At 39.5% G+C, this 19,068-nt stretch overlaps 1 protein-coding gene across 1 annotated transcript in view; it reads left to right on the top strand.

The window, feature by feature from the left end:
• CTNNA3 (catenin alpha 3) overlaps positions 1-19,068 on the top strand; it is a gene marked incomplete at both ends in the record, with an annotated part of 521,829 nt that overhangs the window by 464,225 nt on the left and 38,536 nt on the right. The window contains one exon of the mRNA XM_082486059.1: positions 5,746-5,927. Coding sequence (XP_082342185.1) covers positions 5,746-5,927 — 182 coding nt within the window. The remainder of the gene's footprint in view (positions 1-5,745; positions 5,928-19,068) is intronic.

The raw sequence follows: 19,068 nt of genomic DNA, 5'->3' as shown, positions 1-19,068 counted from the left end.
ATAGACAAATACGTCTGAGAATAAGATCTTCTTTTATACAGATTTGTTGCATACTATGTTTACACAACAGTTTGGGGCTTATGGACAGTTGACTCTATGTGTGTTATATTGTGTATGAGAAAATCCAAGCTGAATTCTTTTACTGTTTTATTTGTATTACATCTGAAATACAGCAGTCATTAATATATGCCTAAAAATATATTTGAAAAGATGACCATGTGGAAATCTTACCAAACCCTCTAAGAGAGAAGAGACGTAAAAGCAAACGCCAGGAACACCTATGGATACTTGCGTAAAACAGTACTTAGAGGGGAAGTTAATTTGCCATCAAATGAATCGGGTATTCTTACTCAAGTAACAAGTACTTTACATCTATGTTCCTATGTTAATATAAATGCTGGCATACACTAACAGGAAGCATGTACTATTTTATTACTAAAACGCCAATTTAAAAATATTTTTTAAGTTTTATCAAAGCCACACAGAAGCTTGAAATCCTGATGGTAAGAATTCAAGCATAATGCAAATAATGGCTGTAATTTTGGGTGGGTTCTACTAATAATAATTTTGTCATTTAATATAAGGCAAAAGATTCCCTGTCAGGAGTCAGAATCTATAAAAAGTATTTAATTTCCGTGACAATTTTTAAGTTACCCCAATTTCAGTAAGGGGAAGAGATGAAGTTAATGGAGGATTCAAGGTTGGAGCAGTATAATACTGTACACTATTAAAAAGTAGGACCGGAAAGAACCCCAAGTAGTAGGCTGATGCAGCCATTTGTCCCAAAGTAGAATAAATATACTTCTTCCTGACATGTATATAAGAGCAGTAACATTGCTGTCTCTATTTAGGTCATTACTGGAACTGATTGTTTATTGGAAAAAATTTTCTTTATACCTCCTGTGTTGCAGTTAAGCTTAATAGTTAGTACAAGTCTTATCCACAGTGGACACAGAGGATCTGAGCTCTCCTTTTTGTATTAATTTGTGTAATATTTTTTTGTACTTGCAGATCCTTAGTCCATGTCCTCTCTGTTTCCTAAACTCCAGATTAAATAACTCCAATACCCTTTATTTATCCATTAAGGTAGTGGTTTCTGTTAGTCTTTTAGCTCCATTTTTCTCTCCTCTGGATGCTCTTCAGCTGGTTAATGACTTCCTCGATTTTGTGTCCAGGCTATTCATAGTGTTGAATGCATTATGCCAGCTTTGGTCTCAACAACAAGCACTAGTGTAATTTCTTCTGCATGCATACTTTAGAATGAGTTTTGTTTGAGGTTTGCCCTTTTGTCAAGAGTACAACATTTTGATCACCTATAAATCCCCACCCACAGAACCACTGATAACCTGTAGTGTCTCAGTCCATGTGCGTACTGGTGTGTTTCCTGGGTGTAAAAGCTTGTACGTGTCTCAGCTGAAATGCATCCTGTTATTTTTTCAGATCAGTTCTCAAGTTTCTTGAGATTGCTTTGAATTGTAAACCAGGACTCTGACATGTCGAACCAGGCCTCTTTCACTGCAGATGTGTGATGTGTACTCTTCTGTCGTCCACGCCTTTAGTGAAAATACTGAATAATGCCAGAGTCAGGGCAGGTCCCTTCAGAATTTTGCCTGATAGATACCTCTAGTTTGGCATGTGTTCTTGATAAGTATCCTGTGAGCAGTTTCCTAACCAGTATCACGTCCACCCAGTGGCAATTACCTCTAGATCATATTTCCCTAGATGATTTATGAATAGGATGACATGAGAACCAGTGACAAAACCCTAGTGAAGCCCAGATTCACGACATGTTGCTGCTTCATCTGTAGGCCTCTTACCCTGGGACAAAGGGAAATTAGATTTAATATGACACAATTGCCTCATCTAAGTCAACCTTTTTAGCAAAGGCTGATGCAAAAACGGCATTGAAGAGTTTGTTCTTTTGATATTATCTCCCGATAGCTTTACCTCTTTATCCAATTACATAGTATCTAAAAATATACAGGTACTGATATGGCAGCACAAATCAGACCGTCTCTGAACTTGTTCAAAGAATGATGGACTTCAGCAGGCACGGTACAATTCTTAAACTTGGAAGAAGACAACTGGTGACAGCAGATAGTAAACTTGGCAAAAGAAATTCAGCTTCTCCCAGCTGTCAGTGTCACACAACCACACAGTTCCTCTCTGGGGATCGTCCTGTGTATTCACTTTGCTATGAATTGCTGAATATCCACCATTCTCTCTTTCGCCTCTTTATCCAAACTTGAACAATTATCCACTCAGTCGAAAAAGTAGTATGTTTTGTAAAAGGTAGTGGACACAATTTACTCATTTTAACAGAATCACTCCAAACTCTGTGCCATATTCAGTATTCAAAACACATCTGTATAATAGTCTTTATAAGTGCCTATCTTCTGCTCACCTTCATAATAAAATACGCTCAGTTGATGTGCACATATTTTATGACAACAATCTACAAAATTTTTTCAAAACATCTCAATTGGAACCGTTTTAAAATAGTTTGATTGAAATAGATTCCTGTCCTTTGAGTGATTTGGAGAGATCTTGTTCACCTCCACCAAATGTTCAGCTGACTCTGCAGTAGGGGAGCAAGAACATATGTGAGATGGCTTCTTGTCTCTGCTGAGCCTGTGGTGGACTGAAGATCGTAGCTCTCAACTGCAACAAAGCAGGGACATGAACCAGGTCTTCTTGAATCTATGCCATTATCTCAGAACGACAATATGTAAAGAACATGTTATTTGGTATTCTTGTCTTTAAAAGCTCTGACAAGTTTTTCATGGGCTCCATCAGGAGGGTGAGGTGTTTTTTTTGTAACCTACAAAATTGTAGAAAAACAGAATTTTCCTCTCTTTCTCAGTTACATGACAAACTGCAACCTACAAAGCAAGATGTGTTAAATAATTTACAAAGGGAGGTTCTTCCCTTTTAAAAGGATATCTGGCTCACTTCTGTTTCAGACAAAAGGAGTTTTCGATAATGCAAAAATCTGCTTGAATGAATTGTGCTTCTTGAGGCTTTTCTTTCCTTCCTTCCTCCTTGTCAGCACTAAGAATTTTTGCGGTGTGGATCTGGCCAGTCGTTTGGTTTAGGGGATCAGGAAAGAAGAAATGTGTGTCAGTCTAAGACTTTGAGAGAAGAATCATAATTTATACGAAAGTCAATTTCTTAGAGTATAGCCAGAGACAAGGGCAGGCAAAGGGCCAGTTCTTTGGGTTGGAATCTCCTTGGCGAGTAGTAACACCAGTGAGAGAAGAGTCAAAATTTTCACCAAGTAGTTACACCCTGTGTCCTCTATTATTATCATTATGTGGACAGTTTCCTCTGACCTTAAAATTTCGGTAGCTGTGATAGCGCATTGACTGAAACTTGGAAGGGGCTGAAATGAAAAAAAACCACTCATCTTACATGGTAAACCAAGATGCAGATGGGACAATGCAAATAATGCCAGTGTTGGAGACTCCCAACTACCAGGGATAAATAGCCTTCTGAAGAGTTAATTCAAGGAAATTAAAGAAAAAATATATACTTTTTTTTTTAATAGAAGGAAGAAAAATATCAAAAATATAACAACTTCTCTCACCTAGTTTTAACTGTGTTATCTACTGCAATAAAAACCATTTTGTCTTAGAAGTAATGAAAAAATCATTTTCTCCTGGTGGACAAAATAAGCCTGCACTCATGTAATAGCAGTCATTCAATTTAAATCTTTACTTCACATTTACCATTATGTCGTCTGTTTTGACACAAAATCGTATCTGCGCTTAGAAGGCTGTGTATACAATTGTTTTATTTTGTTGCCGTATATAGTTTTGAAGCAGTATGAGGGAAATGAAAGAAGAATCAAGGTCAGAATTTTAGTTTCCTTTGCCCCTTTGTTCCAGTGGATAATGTGTTTCGTTCCACCTGAAACTCATTATCGTTGGCACATATCAGGATACTGTATGTCACAGTTCCCTCATTAAAATGTCATCTTTCGTGTGGTTTCCAGATCTAGGCCTGTGTTCTTGAACTCAAAATGGTATTGAAAGGGGGGCTAGGAAATACCATGCGCATCCACCAATCAGCAAATATGCATTAGATTATAAAAAAGAGGTACTTTGATTCTCTTGATTCTGTAGCCCAACTCTTATTTTTATCTGTTTCATACCTCTCCCAGCAAGCTTATGCTGCAACCGTGAGGAAAGCATGTCTTTGTCTTCCCTGGTCTGTTTGAGGTGTGGGGTTTTTTTAAAACGAAACAGGAAAAGTATTCCGTAAAATAGGTACACTTTCTAATTCTGTGACTGCAATTGTAACATAGTTATCCCTTCAGAGACCTGTAAGTTCCAGTAATTCATATAAATGGGAAAATTAACCTTGTGGCATAGTGGTTCAAGCATATAAAATCTTTGAAATGGCATGGCTTGATAAACATATGCATTACATATTAAACTGCTTACCTGTTATGCTAATTATAAGTAATTCAGCCACTGCCTTAAATTTCTGGTTTATGGATGGCGGATGTTTATAAACAAGAATAAGTCACAAAATATTTATTGTTTAATTGCAGCATAATTACAGTGTGTTAATAGTTGCTGTACGTAAGTGTGAGTTCCTGATGGCCTGCGGTGCAAGAGGTGGGCCACTTTGCAAAGAAGGGGATAGATAAAAACCACTATCAAGAGCCATCAAGACCAACAGACCAAAAGGTCTCCTCCCTTCCAGTAGTAGAAGGTATTATGAAAGGCCAGGACTGCTATAGGCCCACATAATAGAGCCCTTGTCTGCTACCCGGCCTGTTTCTGACACGGAAAGTTTATCTGGCCCTCGTCTGGAACAGACTGATAATCTTGCTCAGGAAGAAGAGCATTAAGTAAAATATTTCTCTCGCCATGCTGCATTTTCAGCAGTTGTTTCACTCTTTCTATATGAAATACTTCACTAATGCTTAAGCCTAGGAAGAATACATGCATTCAATATAGATTAAATGTTCTGATTCCATAGTCTGAACTTGCACAAAACACGCCACTTTTCTAGCTATACTAAATCTTTATTTGAAACACTTTTAGCTGGCGAAATTTTTGTAAACAGTCCAGTTGGGAGCCACAGCTGTATAGGGCTGAGTCCTGCCTGAGCCCAGTTTGGCTGTGGCTTGATTTGAATATCAGATGTTTTCCTATTGGCATCCAAGATACATTTTTGGTACCTTTATTCACATGCTGATTCTGATGTGTTCATTTATGTATTTATCTTCTTCAAAGACGGAAGGTGCATATTTGAACAATTAATTCTTTCTCAGTTCTTAAAATGAACCTTCTCAGAAGAGAGGGTAAGCATACCTGAGAGTTTTAGGACAATTAAGCCTTTCCCTTTATTCTTTCCTACCTGAAAGAATGTTGCATTTTGTAACTTGCGTACTTCAGAACACTTAGGCTCCCTCATCCCTAAGAAAAAGGAAAATCTATTGGTCATATTTCATAAAGGCTCTTTGGAAGAATTTAGTTGTCTTTCTCTCACTACGTTAATATTAATGGTTTTGTGGACACCACTGTCCCCATTACACTGAGGTAATTTACTTGGCCCAACCCAGTGGTAGCATACAGATTTTGAAATTCAGTGCTCAGGCTGGAACAGTTGGCTCAGGTCACAGTGTGTTTAAACTGTATATTTAATAATATCCAGTGATTTTGTTTAAAAAAACAAACAAACAAACAAACACTGACACAGACATTTTGCAAATCGAATTATTTTATGTTTCAGGCCAAGATGACTCAACTGCCAGAGGCTGAAAAGGAAAAGATAGCTGAGCAAGTGGCTGACTTCAAAAAAGTCAAGAGTAAGCTTGATGCAGAGATTGAAATATGGGACGATACCAGCAATGACATCATTGTTTTGGCCAAGAGGATGTGTGTGATTATGATGGAGATGACTGACTTCACAAGGTAATTACGCAAAAAAAGAGTCTTCAATATTTATCAATGTTGGAGGCCATTGTCATACTGGTATGGCAGGAAATACCGAGTTTTTAATGCCAGGTGACAGCATCTTTACAAAAATGAGTGGCTAAGCTAATATAGTTAGCTTTAACCCACGAGCTGCTAGTACTGAAATGTTGGGAAGGAGGTTTGAAGTTTTAAACTACGCCTGTCCTTAATTTTTTTTTTCCTTTGTCCTCTTTTATTCGTTTGGTTGGTTGGGGTTTTTGCACATTATTAGCGCTTTATTTCTGCTCTTATTGAAAGGGAAAAAGTTAAAAAAAAAACCACAACTTGATTTTAAGCTCTAGCTCTGCCTCATCTGTTGTTTTTTCTACTTGTACCATGCCATGCTGTCAAGCATAAAACATACTGTACAGAGCATATGTCTGGCGGTACACGTTCAGACTCATGCGTATTTTATATCACATTACTTGCTGCTGTTTCGTCAGAACTGTATCATGCTGCTATATGTAGTTTTAAAGAATGAAGTGTCCTATAGCAGATAGCTTTCAAAGCTGGTATTTCTCTCTGCTGCCAGTATATGGTCTATGCTACCTGTATACAGGAAACAATCTTAAGTTCAGGAGCTTTTTCTGCCATGCACTGAATAAATGTTCACTAAATTTCATCAAATTAATTGTACCAGAGGGAGGTACTGGTGTTTGGGGTTTTTTCCCATCTGGTCACCAATAAAGTAGATGCTGATAGGTAAGTGAAGCCTTAAAACACAACTACTCTTGCAAGACACTTCATGTCTCATAAAATAAATCCTTTCATGCAAGATATGAAGAAAAATCTAAGCCTTTTGGACAAATTCTTCAGGTGTGTATATTAAGCAGACTTGCATAGAGCTGAACCAGCTAACAAAGCTGGAGTCTGGCTCAGGCCTGTTCTGGGGAAGACAGTTGGTGCATTTTATCATGCTAGCACTTTCCAAACTCACCTTCACACGAGAGAGATTTAAAAACCTGCGTCTTGAACTCTGCAATCCTTTTATTCTTTTGATTTAGGAGTATATGATTTGTATTGAGATCTTTGAAAAAGAACACACCGTGCCATAAAGTCGGTCTTTACAAGTAAAGTCACCTCCTGTACTAAAATTCTTTACACTATTAGCTTTAGATTACTCAGGATTAACAAGGGCAGTTCATAGTCTTACTTTCACATCTGTGACTCTTAGTTGAACACAGCATAATCTGCAGTTTGGAGTCGAAGAGCAGCTCTTTCTTGTCCAGTGTGGCTGATGCCCAAAGAGTTCACAGAGAACTCTGAAAAGACTCCAGTAAAAGAATAGAATCACAGAGTACCAGATTGGAAGGGACCTCAAGGATCATCTGGTCCAACCTCTCTTGGCAAAAGCACAGTCTAGACAAGATGGCCCAGCACCCTGCCCAGCTGAATCTTAAAAGTGTCCAATGTTGGGGAATCCACACCTTTCCTGGGGAGATTATTCAAATGGCTGATTGTTCTCATTGTGAAGAATTTGCCTCTTGTGTCCAATCGGAATCTCTCCTGGAGTAACTTGTACCCATTACCCATCGTCTTTTCCATGTGACTCCTTGTAAAAAGGGAGTCTCCATCTTCTTTGTAGCCACCCTTTAAATACTGGAACATGGTGATAAGGTCTCCCCTAAGCCGCCTTTACTAAAGGCTGAACAAACCCAGTTCTCCCAGCCTTTCCTCATATGGCAGGCTTCCCAGTCCTTTGATCGTCTTTGTGGCCCTTCTCTGGACCCTCTTCAGCCTGTCCACATTTTTTTTGTATAGCGGGGACCAAAACTGAACACAGTGTCAGGTGTGGCCTGACAAGCGCTGAGTAGAGTGGGATAATGACTTCTTTATCTCTGCTGGTGGTGCCCTTGTTGATGCAACCCAGCACCCTGTTGGCTTTCTTTGCCACAGCAGCACGGTGTTAACTCGCATTGAGCTTGTTGTCCAACAGGATCCAGAGGTCCTTTTCCACAGAGCTGCTTTCCAACTGGGTAGATCCCAGCCTGTGCTGCACTCCCGGATTCTGTTTTCCCAGGTGCAAGACCTAAACACTTGTCCTTGTTGAACTTCATAAGGTTCCTCTTTAGCCCACTCTTCCAGCCTATCCAGGTCTTCCTGCAAGGTGATGTTGTCCCTAAATAAGGGTTCTTCACCTGATGTGTGAGAGCCAATCAACACGCTGAGTCAGATATTTGTTTTTATTTCAGTTCTGCAAAATCAGGTGCTAGGCATTTAACAACAGCCAGCACACACTCATTCCCAACCGCCCAATATTTATAACAATAAAATACAGCTAATTGGTTAATAATGATTCATTCGCCACTCTGAACTATACATATGTATCTAAATTTTAATCTAAAAATTTAGGGAGGTTACCTGATCAGCATGCTCATTATTCACAAAGGGGTATGTATTTCAGAATTGTAATTACCCAAAATTAGTTGAGGATACACTCTTGGCTCAACTTTGGTCCAGAAGTTACATATTTTGTTATCTTATGTCTAAGTCAGCAGCTGCAAAAGAACACGAGACACACTGTTTTGTTTCACATCCTATTCAAGGTTAGGTACTTTCCTTAGTGTCTCAACCATGTCCCAACCGAAACTTCTTGATAAACTTTTAACCTCATCAGTGGCTCTCCCTTCTGAAATGTCTACTTCCCCACTTATTTTTGTATCATCAGCAAAATTCATCAGGCTGCACTTGATCCCATCATCCAGATCACTTATGAAGATATTAAACAGCGCTGGGCCCAATATGGATTCCTGGGGGACCCCACTTGTGACAGGTTGCTGGTTTGAGAAGGAGCTATTTACCCTCTGACAGGTGCAGCCTGTCAGCCAGTTCTCCACCCACCACACAGACCACTTATATGGACCATAACGCATCAGTTTCTCTGGGAGGAGGCTGTGGAGAACTGTTATCAAAAGCCTTGGAGAAACCCAAGTAGACAGTGTCCACCGATCGACCCACATGATCTGAGCGGGTTACTTTGTCATAGAAGGTGATCAGGTTTGTCAAGTGTGATTTGCCCTTGGGGAGTCCATGCTGGCTTTTCCAAATAATGTGCTTCATTTGACCTGTGTTAGCCCCCAGGAGGATTTGTTCCATAACTTTCCCAGGGACTGAAGTAAGACTGATGGGTCTATAACTTGTTTCCTAGATGCTGCTTTAAGCCCTTCTTGCAGATGGGGGTGATATTACCTTTCTTCCAGTCTTCTGGGACATCCCCTGATCTCCAGAACTTCTCACAGGTTATGGAGAGCGGCCTTGCAAGAACATCAGCCAGCTCTCTTAACGCCCTGGGGTGGATAACATCAGGGCCCATCAGTTTGTAGGGGTCAAGCTCCTGCAATAGGTCACGTACCAACACTTCCTTCACTGATGGTGGGTCTGTGTTTGCATCGACCTGGATTGCTGTTCCAAGGCTTGGGGCCCAACAGTGCTGGTAAAGACAGAGGTGAGAAAGTGTTGAGAACCTCTGCCTTTTCAGCATTGTTGGTGACTAATTCACCTCTCCTGTTTAACAGCATGACAATATTTTCCTTCTAATAACTTGCTTGAACGTAAAATTAAAATTTATTGGGAAGAGAGAGCGGAAATCCTAGTCTTTACTTCGGAGTATGGTAGGGAGCTATGTTATTGGAAGATGGATTTTGAGTATTCTCTTCCAAATTTTAGGAAATGTATTAATCTTTTTTCTTCATGGATATTTAGGCTATAATTTGAGATATGAAAGTATATACAAGTATATGCTCCTGTATTGTGTTTGATGCTTAAGTTGCAATTGCTTGGGGGTAGGACTATCCTACCAAGTCTTCTACTCAGTTTCTAGAACTGTTAGTTACAGAAACCAAGGTCACCCTATAATACCATATATACAACAATGGTCTTACAAGATCATTTTGTGTCTTACATAACTTTACCTCACATCTTTAGAAAGCTGGTTTTGAGTAAGTTGATCAGTAATATGTTTTGTTTCTTCTTTAATGATGCCAGACAGCGTTTTGTACAATGAAGGTTCGCATCTATCTAAACAGTAGGTGAACTCTTGTGGATCTTCCCCTTCCTCTTATTGTTGCTGTGCCAAAGGTGGCAGTTAAGTGCTGAGGAACACAGCTGGCTTTCTCACTTCCTTGTCCATGAAAATCTGGGAATGAATAGTGCGGAGACCACAGCAAGCACCAGCTCGCCTTAGGGTTTGATCTCTGCAGGCAGTAATTCCATGTTCTTGGACATGGAAGAAATAAAAGATTCTGACATTTTGTATTTGTTAACATTAGAATCTACTCAGGCAGATAGTAAATTTCTGTATTTGAGTCACTTGTTACCTAAGCTGATTTCTGTTTTCCTTCAAGTGTATTAACTTGCATTCATTTTTATGAGTGCTTTCCAAAGCTTTAGTTTTTCAAGGTCTTCTTGGCATCTTAGTGCGTTTGCATGTGTGTATTATCCTGAACATATATGCAACAGTTACATATTCAGCTAAAACCACGTTAACGTTGGTATCAAAACAACTCATCATTCAGATAGAAGGTAATGGGGATAATTGTGGCATAAAGTATAGATGTGTATACCCGAGATCATTAACAAAGATACTTCAGGATGACTTCAGTGAAGGCCAGTGATAATCAGTGAGTTTAGGACTGGTGTAAAGAGTAACCATCTAAAGTAGCTCATTATGTTTAGCTTCCTAATTTGATGGTAGAGGCAGATGCCACTGCGTTTTTTTGAGCCTTGGCAGAAGGGATCTGCAGAACCTCGTTTGAAAGAGTTCTTATCCTACTGAACATTGATGAGCATGTCCTCTGCAGATAGGCACTAGTCTGGGCTACTGTAATTTATGTAACATGTATTTTTCCAGCTTTCTTTGAACTTTGTGCTATATGACATAAGCTTACTAAAACTTGATGATGATGAACCTTGCTGCGGTAAACCATCCTGTAAATCATTGTCATAGAAAACTTGAGAGATGGAAAAGGAATTGAGCGTAAGCAGAAATCTATTGTTAGAAGTTTGTAGCAGCTAGCAGCAGCTGCTAATCGCTTGTGTGAAGATGATAGGCCTATTTATGCAAAACTGGTTATAGTAATTACTGGAATCTCTTAAAAATTCTGTAAAAATACCATCACATTTGCAGTAGTAAGCTTTGGCCCTATCGGGCAGAGGTGGAGGCATTGAAAAACAGGTATTTGCTCTGCTGGAAGTGCGGTCCCCTGTTCCCGTTGGGCTCCACCTGACTTGTTGTTTGTTGGGGGATAACATAGGAAGTCCCTGCCAATTTTATTCTGTCTGTTCGCTGGAGGTTGTTGCTGCTAGAAATGAGAGAGTTTGGTAGAGGTTTCTTTCCTGAATTTTACTTTGCTGAAAATGAACTGGATCAAAGTATTAGTTTCTTTAGGGGGGCTACAGTGAACAAGGCAAAACAAGGAGCGTGAAATTGTTCCTATAGTGCCATGGCTTCAACAGCAAAAGCATTCAGCGAAGCTGGGAAACAAACAAGGTACAAACAGTGGGTCTGCTGATGTTTTCTATCTGTCTTCAGCTTGTACCTGGAGCCCCATTTCGGTCTTTCTCATGAAATACTATCTCAGCTTGGCTCTGCTCAGCCCGTTCAGAAACACGTACTTCTCCCTCTGTCCTTCTGCAGAAATGAGCAAAGCCTGGGAGATGGTTCCCTTGTGCCTGTCACTTATCGTTCTCCTCTGAATATGCAGGAGAGGTGCATTGTCACTTCTGTGTTCATAGATGTTAGGCATTTTCAGAGCATCTTATTGTGCCAGGATCTATCCGAAGTGCGTGTCTGCATCTCCTTTGAATGTCTGCCGTGCAGAACTATACAGAATAGGGTTTGTTCGGTTTTCTGATGCCTTAGGGATCCGCTCAAGATAGCAGGACATCTGGTTTCTTTGGCTAGAGGGGGCATTTAAACTTACTTTTAACCTTCCAGAGTATTAGGCTATAAATTATTGGGAATTGTGGGAGATGCTTTAACACCATCCTGTGGATACTTCCCTGTGCAGAAGACTGTTTGCTTGGATAGCGTTTAGGGATTCCAGTTGCTGTTCCAAAAGCTGCATATGTATTTGTCTGTAAAATATTCATTGGATCGTTTGAGGACAGGAAGATGAATAGACTAGAATATTAGGTTCCTCCTTTGCACAAAGCTGTCATTTCTGTAGTCCTCACACATGGCATGCCCTGTAGCTTAGCAATTATGACATTTCTTAGCTGAGAGGTGGCAGTAGACGTGGATTTATATTTCCATGCACTGAAGTCAGACTTGGCCCAAATTCTGCCACCATTGTGTGTGTTGATCAGTTATGTTACGGAGAGGGGAAAGCAGGATTTCATTGCTTGGTTCAGCTTTTGAAAGACTTCTCTTTCCTGGGTGAGGACAAGATGCAAAGATTCCTTTGTCCATAGTTTCTCCTAGTGGCATTCTTGGATGACTTCATGATAAGCATTTTGGTTTGTGTAGAATTATTTAACTCATCTATAGGGCATCCTGCTGTCTAGCAGTGCAGTGCGTGTGATATGATGATTGCTGAAGATTTATGTGAGTGCTGTAATATTCAATCAGTTGCATTTAATCCCTTTGTAGTCTTGGGTGTCTGACATCTGAAATGCCGTAGCTGTACAAGGACCATCACTGGCTTGAAAACTCAGGCCAAAACTTAAGCCTACTGGTTTTAGTCCATTCTGGTTTTGAGCTTCCACTTTTCCAGCAGCAACAGATCTGTCTTGCAGGAATATACTATTTTAAAGAAATAGTTTCTGTCTCAGCCAATGTTCTTCCTTTAAATTGAGCTTTTAAGTGAACGTAGTTCCTGGAAAGAATCTATATAAACATAGAACAGTCAATTAATTTAACTTGCTGCTTAGAGTTCAGTGTATGTGACATTGTTTCATTCTGTTGATGGGTGGTATCTAAAGGAAAGATTAGAACAGAACTGGCATCTGAACAGGCAGACTTCTAGGGAACTAAGAAGAGGCTAGTTTGGACTTGGGACATAAGATCTATCTGGGAAGCAGAAACTGCACCGTGTTTTAGTTTTAAATCTTGGCCTGTGAACCATTTAGTTCACCCCAAGCAAAAGAGAACTTAACAGAGATTTGACATTAAAGAAAACAGTTTCATGGAACAAGGAACTCTGAAGCACTTACAAACAACTACATTAGGGTACAAACAGTATATATGACTCAGAGTTGTCTTAAAAAAGGCTGGCTACAATTTTTTAAGCAATTAATTCACAGCTCTCCTCTGACTTTTAGAGTTACTGTTTTTCAAAGCTGTATTTTACAGAAGCTGAACAAGTAGCTAATAAACAGGCTCGGATACATCATTGATTTAGTGTTCCAAATGCACTCATTTTTCTTATTAAGAAGAAATACTTTTTTCCCCAAGCTTTCTAACCATTTTCAAATTACGTTATTGGTATGGAACCTTGCAGGGCTTTTGAAACAACTACTTATTTATATGTTTATCTCAAATACAGCTGTGAATTGTCTTTTTAAACACATGAAGAACTGTGGACAAAATTACACCAAAGACAGTGTTGGGTTAGGGAGATAGACACACACACACGCATGTGTGTGTGTATGCATTCTCCTTAGGAAGCAACACTGCTATGCAGTAGTCTCTATCCTCCACCAGTGTTTTGGAATGTACAACAGGCAGAATTACCTGTAAAAGGAATGGAAGGGTGAAAGAATAGGGATTTTGGTATGTAGAAAACATATATATGTACTTATATAATTTGAAGTTTTTTTTTCTTGTGTCCTCTCACATTACATTTTCCAAGTGCAAAAGCATGAATATTCACCGATTGAAAATGTCTAAGTTTAAAAAGAATTGAGAGCTTTGAATTTTCTGGGAAAAGTGTACTTAATCACACAGGTCAATAACACGTCAGTGTTCTGTACTTTTGCTGTGTCCTCTGTAGTAGGTGAATAGCAAGAAATTGCCCCATCTGCTATAACAGTTTTAATAATATTCTGGTGAAAATATTCTAATTACTTTGCTGGTTGGCTAAAAATGCACGAGAAATTATGTGTTTGTTTAGTTTTTTTTTTCCCCCTAAGCTTTGTGTGTAAATGGAGCAGTCTATTTTTTTCCATTGCCAGAGCAGATTTATAATTAAGAGTGTATTTACCAATAAACAGACGCAAATTTGCTTTTGCTTATATAAAGGAATATGTATCTCATTCAAGCAGTGCTTAGGATCAGAACACTACAATTTTTAATTCATATTGAGAAAGTAGTAAAAAAGGGACAATGTTTTAAACAGAAAGGGAAGTCTGTCATGGACTTGTTGAGAATAATTTTAGAGGACGGCCTTACTGTCGGAGTCTCGTTCACCAAGGAAAGTTCCTTCACAGTAACAGAGAACTGCAGAATACCTTCACTGCAAGTTTTTCACAACACTTTGCCAATAGGAAGGATACTCCCAGGTCCTCAGATGAGATTTGGATGTACAAGGCAGAGCTCACTGCCACATCTGAGATGATTTTTAAAGCTATGCCGGGGAGAGACCAGTACTGGTAACTGGCTTCTGCTAGGCTGTTTCACAGCATGTCCTACTGCCATGCAGTCCGTGGATTCAGGATTCACAGCGCCTGGTTGAAGTCTCTATGACAATCCCTTTCAGTTTTCTGTGGTATAAACACTAAATAAGAATCACTGGACTTTTACGCCTTTTAAAAGTGCAGCTCCCAGCAAACTGTTCAGAAAGTGTCTCGTATTTGCTCTTGATGCTTGACATTTGTTTCTAAAATGGCATCAATATGAGAGTTAATATTAGAAAAATAGTAAAAGTAGCAAAACAAATTAGCAAGACTTAGAAAAATAAATCTAGCGAAGTCATGCCCCAAAACCTGCCCCCCTTTATCCTTATAGTAAGCCTAAATATAATTCTGCTTATACCTCTAGTACTTCCAAGGCCTGCAGCTTAGCCTAAAATTTTATCTGTGTAGTACTCACGGTTAAGACCAAGTACAGCTGCCGACTCTTGCAAGTCTCATCACCTGATAACAGCCATAATCTTCAGCCTTAATTCATCTGGTCTTCTAGTCTTTGCTTGGGAAAGTAAGGGGGGGAATCTAAAAAGAAGATGGGAAGTCAAGATGGCAGTTCTATAGTTACTGGGATTTGAAGACACAAAAAGATGATAATCAAAGATGGGAGAAGAGGGATTCTATTCCTATTCAAGTTTATCCGTGAAGCGCCTCACCATAACTCACTATTTGATTTACCTTTCCTGGTGTCTCTTTCCACTTCAGAGTTATCTTCTGAAATACTATGGAGCTTTTCCATTGCACCCTAAAATCCACTGACTTCCTTGCCTTTTCCTGGCCACTCCTAGCCCTCAGTTTTCTGTCAGTTCCATCCAGCTTCTCTCACCTGTCTGGAAATCACTCGCATATCCCAGCTCTCCTACTCAAGCCTTCTCCCTGGTCACCAACCCACTCTGTCGCTGCCACAAAAATAATGGTGCTTTTATTACTAAAAATCCTGAACAGAATAAGTCCTGTTACATTTACAGCTCAACTTCAAATACAAAAATTTCCCCTTTCCCTCCCCTCATTGCTCATATCAGAGAATTCATAGGTCATTAAATAGTCTGGGATGCTTTTGAGAGTCTGTAGCCACTCCATGTTTGCATCATAAGATGCTGAAAGAACATGCATCGTAAGTTACAGATGAGAACAAACGTTCACTTTAAAATTGTTTCATCAAAAATCATCCAAAGGTTGAAAGTTGTAAAAGTCAACAGTGGTGATGTCCAGCTGAGTCATCAGAAAAGACAGAGTTATTCTGGGCCAAATTACTTTGGGCAAAGTACATGAACTCTCCTTAGGGTTCTATCATAAGAGCAACTTTTACTAGAGTCCATTATATAAAGATGTTCTTTAAGGTAAATTTATTTCTAAAGCAAGCACAATTTAGTTGTGCATGCATATTTGCATGTGTTTTATCATACATACTTTGATTAACAGAACCACCAGGATTTACTTGTTACAACATTTTAGGTTAAGCAGACAAATTTTACTGTTAAAATGAGCAGCAGAATTGCATGAGCTAGGGTAGTATGAATGTTATTTAAGATTTTGCAGTACTTGCAGGATACCGACTGTCCTGCCAGTACTACGTGTAGTAGCCTCAGGCAGTTGTTACCCTCAAGTAGAAACATGGTCTCTCAAATTCCCAATGAATTGTTGAGATGTGTCAAGTTAAATCATATCACGTAACGTGGAGTCAGCTGATACTGCTCATTCTTCCTGGATGACACAGAGCTGCTGAAGTGTATACGAATGCAACTTTCACTGATATGTGAGAATTTTGAGGGCAAAACCCCTGTATCTGTCCTTGTGCCCATCTCAGAAGATTGTGACCGAGTCTGAATTTCATGCATGATACTACTGTGTCTTTATTAATGATATTTATATAGAATGTAATAGTTCATATGATACTCACATGGATGTTATTTTAGTGCTTTTATATTAAAAATAGTTTCAGCTGATTCCTAAAGACATATACCAGAAAGTATTACCATTACTCTGGTGGCATCAATATAATTCTAAAAGGTAAGGGCTAAATATTCATCCTCCGATAGTAAAATTTCTAAAAAAAAAAAAAAAAAAAAGGACATCTAAGTATATTAGTTATTTTATACAACCATATATTTCAAAGCAATAATCACATTGTGGAATGAAGTCTTAGAACCAAAAGAGAAATGTTTCAAGCAAGGTTGCCTGCAAGTTAAGAAGTTGAGTGGTGTTTTTCCTACAGTATGCATCAATATTAGTACTGTTATCAATAGTAGTATCGATAACAGTACTGTTAAACAGACATGGTAAATCATGGGTGCATAGTCTATTTTAGATATTTTTGTTAGGAATTACAAAGTCAGAACTTGGTTTTGGACTGTGACACAAAGAGGTTCTAAATGGATCAACAGTATGCAGCTAAAGAGGAGGTTAGGTGGGAAGAGTAACAGATACAATGTTAAGATGCTTGCTGTTTTGCACATTATCAAACCATGTTAAATACAGTGAACCAGTGAACAGCTAGTGGCCAAAATAATGAGCATAAGATTGCTTTCTTTCCTCTGCAACATTACTGTGACAAAATACAGCTAAACCATGTACATCTACCTTCAGTAAACAATTTTTTGCTGTTGCTCACAATTGGACTAGAGATACTAAAGGGAATGGGTAAACCAAAGCCCCATGCCAGCATCAAAGTAGGAAGAGGGTAGGTATATATGCATGCCTCTATGCATTGGCTTTGTTTTGAATCTGCATTGTGGCAGCCTCCTGTTTCTTTTGCATCATCTTTGTTATTCCTTCAATCACAACCTTTTTATACACTTCTATTCTCACCTGTGCTGCATCCAACAAACCACCTGCCTTCACTGTCAAAACCCTTAAGCACGCTACTTTTCTCTTGTCTCTTACTTAGTACTGCTTCTGTCTCCAGTCAGCTCATAACATTCACAATACCACTCTATTCCTTTAATACTTACTAGGTTTCTATTTTAAATGAGTCGTTTCAGTGCTGTACTGTGGAAGCTCATTATTGTTCTTCACATCGCAGAAACACTCCAGGTTGAGAAACGGACGCCGGCAGGCACGTTAGCTTGCTAGGATCACTTGCTATCCAGTACTCCAGTCTCATGTCATTGCTTACCAGTTTGTTCCTTCCAACTCCTGAAAGAAATGAAGTTAGAAGGGACCTTTGGAGATCATCTAGTCCAGCCTCTTCAAAGCAGACTAATTTCTACGTTAGATCAACTTGCTCAGGGGCTTGTCCAGTAAAGCTTTGAAAATTCATAGGATTGGGGATTCCAGCATGTCCAGCCTCTCTGGACAACCTGTAAGTATTTCACCACCCACAGTAAAGAATTTTTCCGTCTCCATCTAAGTGGAATTTTTTAGCTGCAGTTTGTATCCCATTTTTACTGTGCATCTCTGAGGAAAAAGTCTATGTCCTCTGTATCATCTCCTTCAGGTTGTGGAAGAATGCAGATTAGCCCCCTCCTTTGCCTTCTTTTCTTTAGGCTGAAGCTTTGTTGCCTCAGCTTCTGCTCCAAACATACGCTCCAGCCCCAAATGTCTGGACTCTCTTCAGTTTGTCAGTGTCTCTGTAGCACTGGGGGCCCTGTATTAAACAGAGGGCTCAAGATGCAGCCTTGCAAGGGCCAAGTACAGGACCATCAATTCTCTCAGCCTCTTGGCTATGCTTTTAGTAACATAACCCATGATGTCATTTGCCTTCACTGTGCAAGGGCACACTGCTAAGTCATATTAGGTCATTTTGTGCAAGGTTACTACCTCACCAGTTAGTTCTGCCTCTGCACTGATACATTGGAGTTGTTCCATTCCAGGTACAGAACCACACATTTTATTTTGTTGAACTTAAAAGGTTTGTCAGCTCATTCTTCCAGCCTTCTGAGGTCCTTCTGAATGGCAGCCAAACCATTCAGGTGTCAACCACTACCTTAAGTTCTATCATCTGCAGACTTCTGAGGGTGTGTTCCATCCCATCATCCAAGTCATTGATGAAGGTGTTAAACAGCATTGGCCCCACTATCAACCACTGAGGAACACAGCTTGTAGCAATTAATCAGTTTTGAACCACTGACCATTACACTGTGAAAGGGACGGTCCTGCCAGCTTTTCACCCACTTTGTAGTCCACCTATCTAGATATGTCTCTTCCCCAGAAGAAGCCATCCACAGAACTAGCATTTTCATCACAGAAGGTAATTGGTTCGCCAGACCCATGATTTGCCCTTTGCCCTTCCTAATCATATTCCTGTCCTCAAAATGCTTTCTATGAGGACTTGTTCCATAGTTTTCCCCAGGATTGAGGTGACTCCTTAGCCTGTAGGTCTGCACATCCTCCTTAACTTTTTGAAGATGAACTTGAAGACTAGCTCGGAGCTGTCTGTTGTTTCTTCTTTTATGTTAGCTTGGAAGTTCTTTGATAGCAGGTGCCTAGCATGTACTCAAGCAGGTCCAGGACAGCGTCAGGTTCATGGCAGTAATTACTGTGATACCTGATCAGTAGCTACTGCTTTTTGGACATCTATGCACACGTTATTGTAACC

The sequence above is a fragment of the Vanellus vanellus genome, assembly GCF_965231255.1.
Source record: "Vanellus vanellus genome assembly, chromosome: 7".
Classification (NCBI taxonomy): Eukaryota; Metazoa; Chordata; class Aves; order Charadriiformes; family Charadriidae; genus Vanellus; species Vanellus vanellus.
Note: the sequence above shows the minus strand (reverse complement) of the source record. Positions and strands in the feature narration are given on the sequence as shown.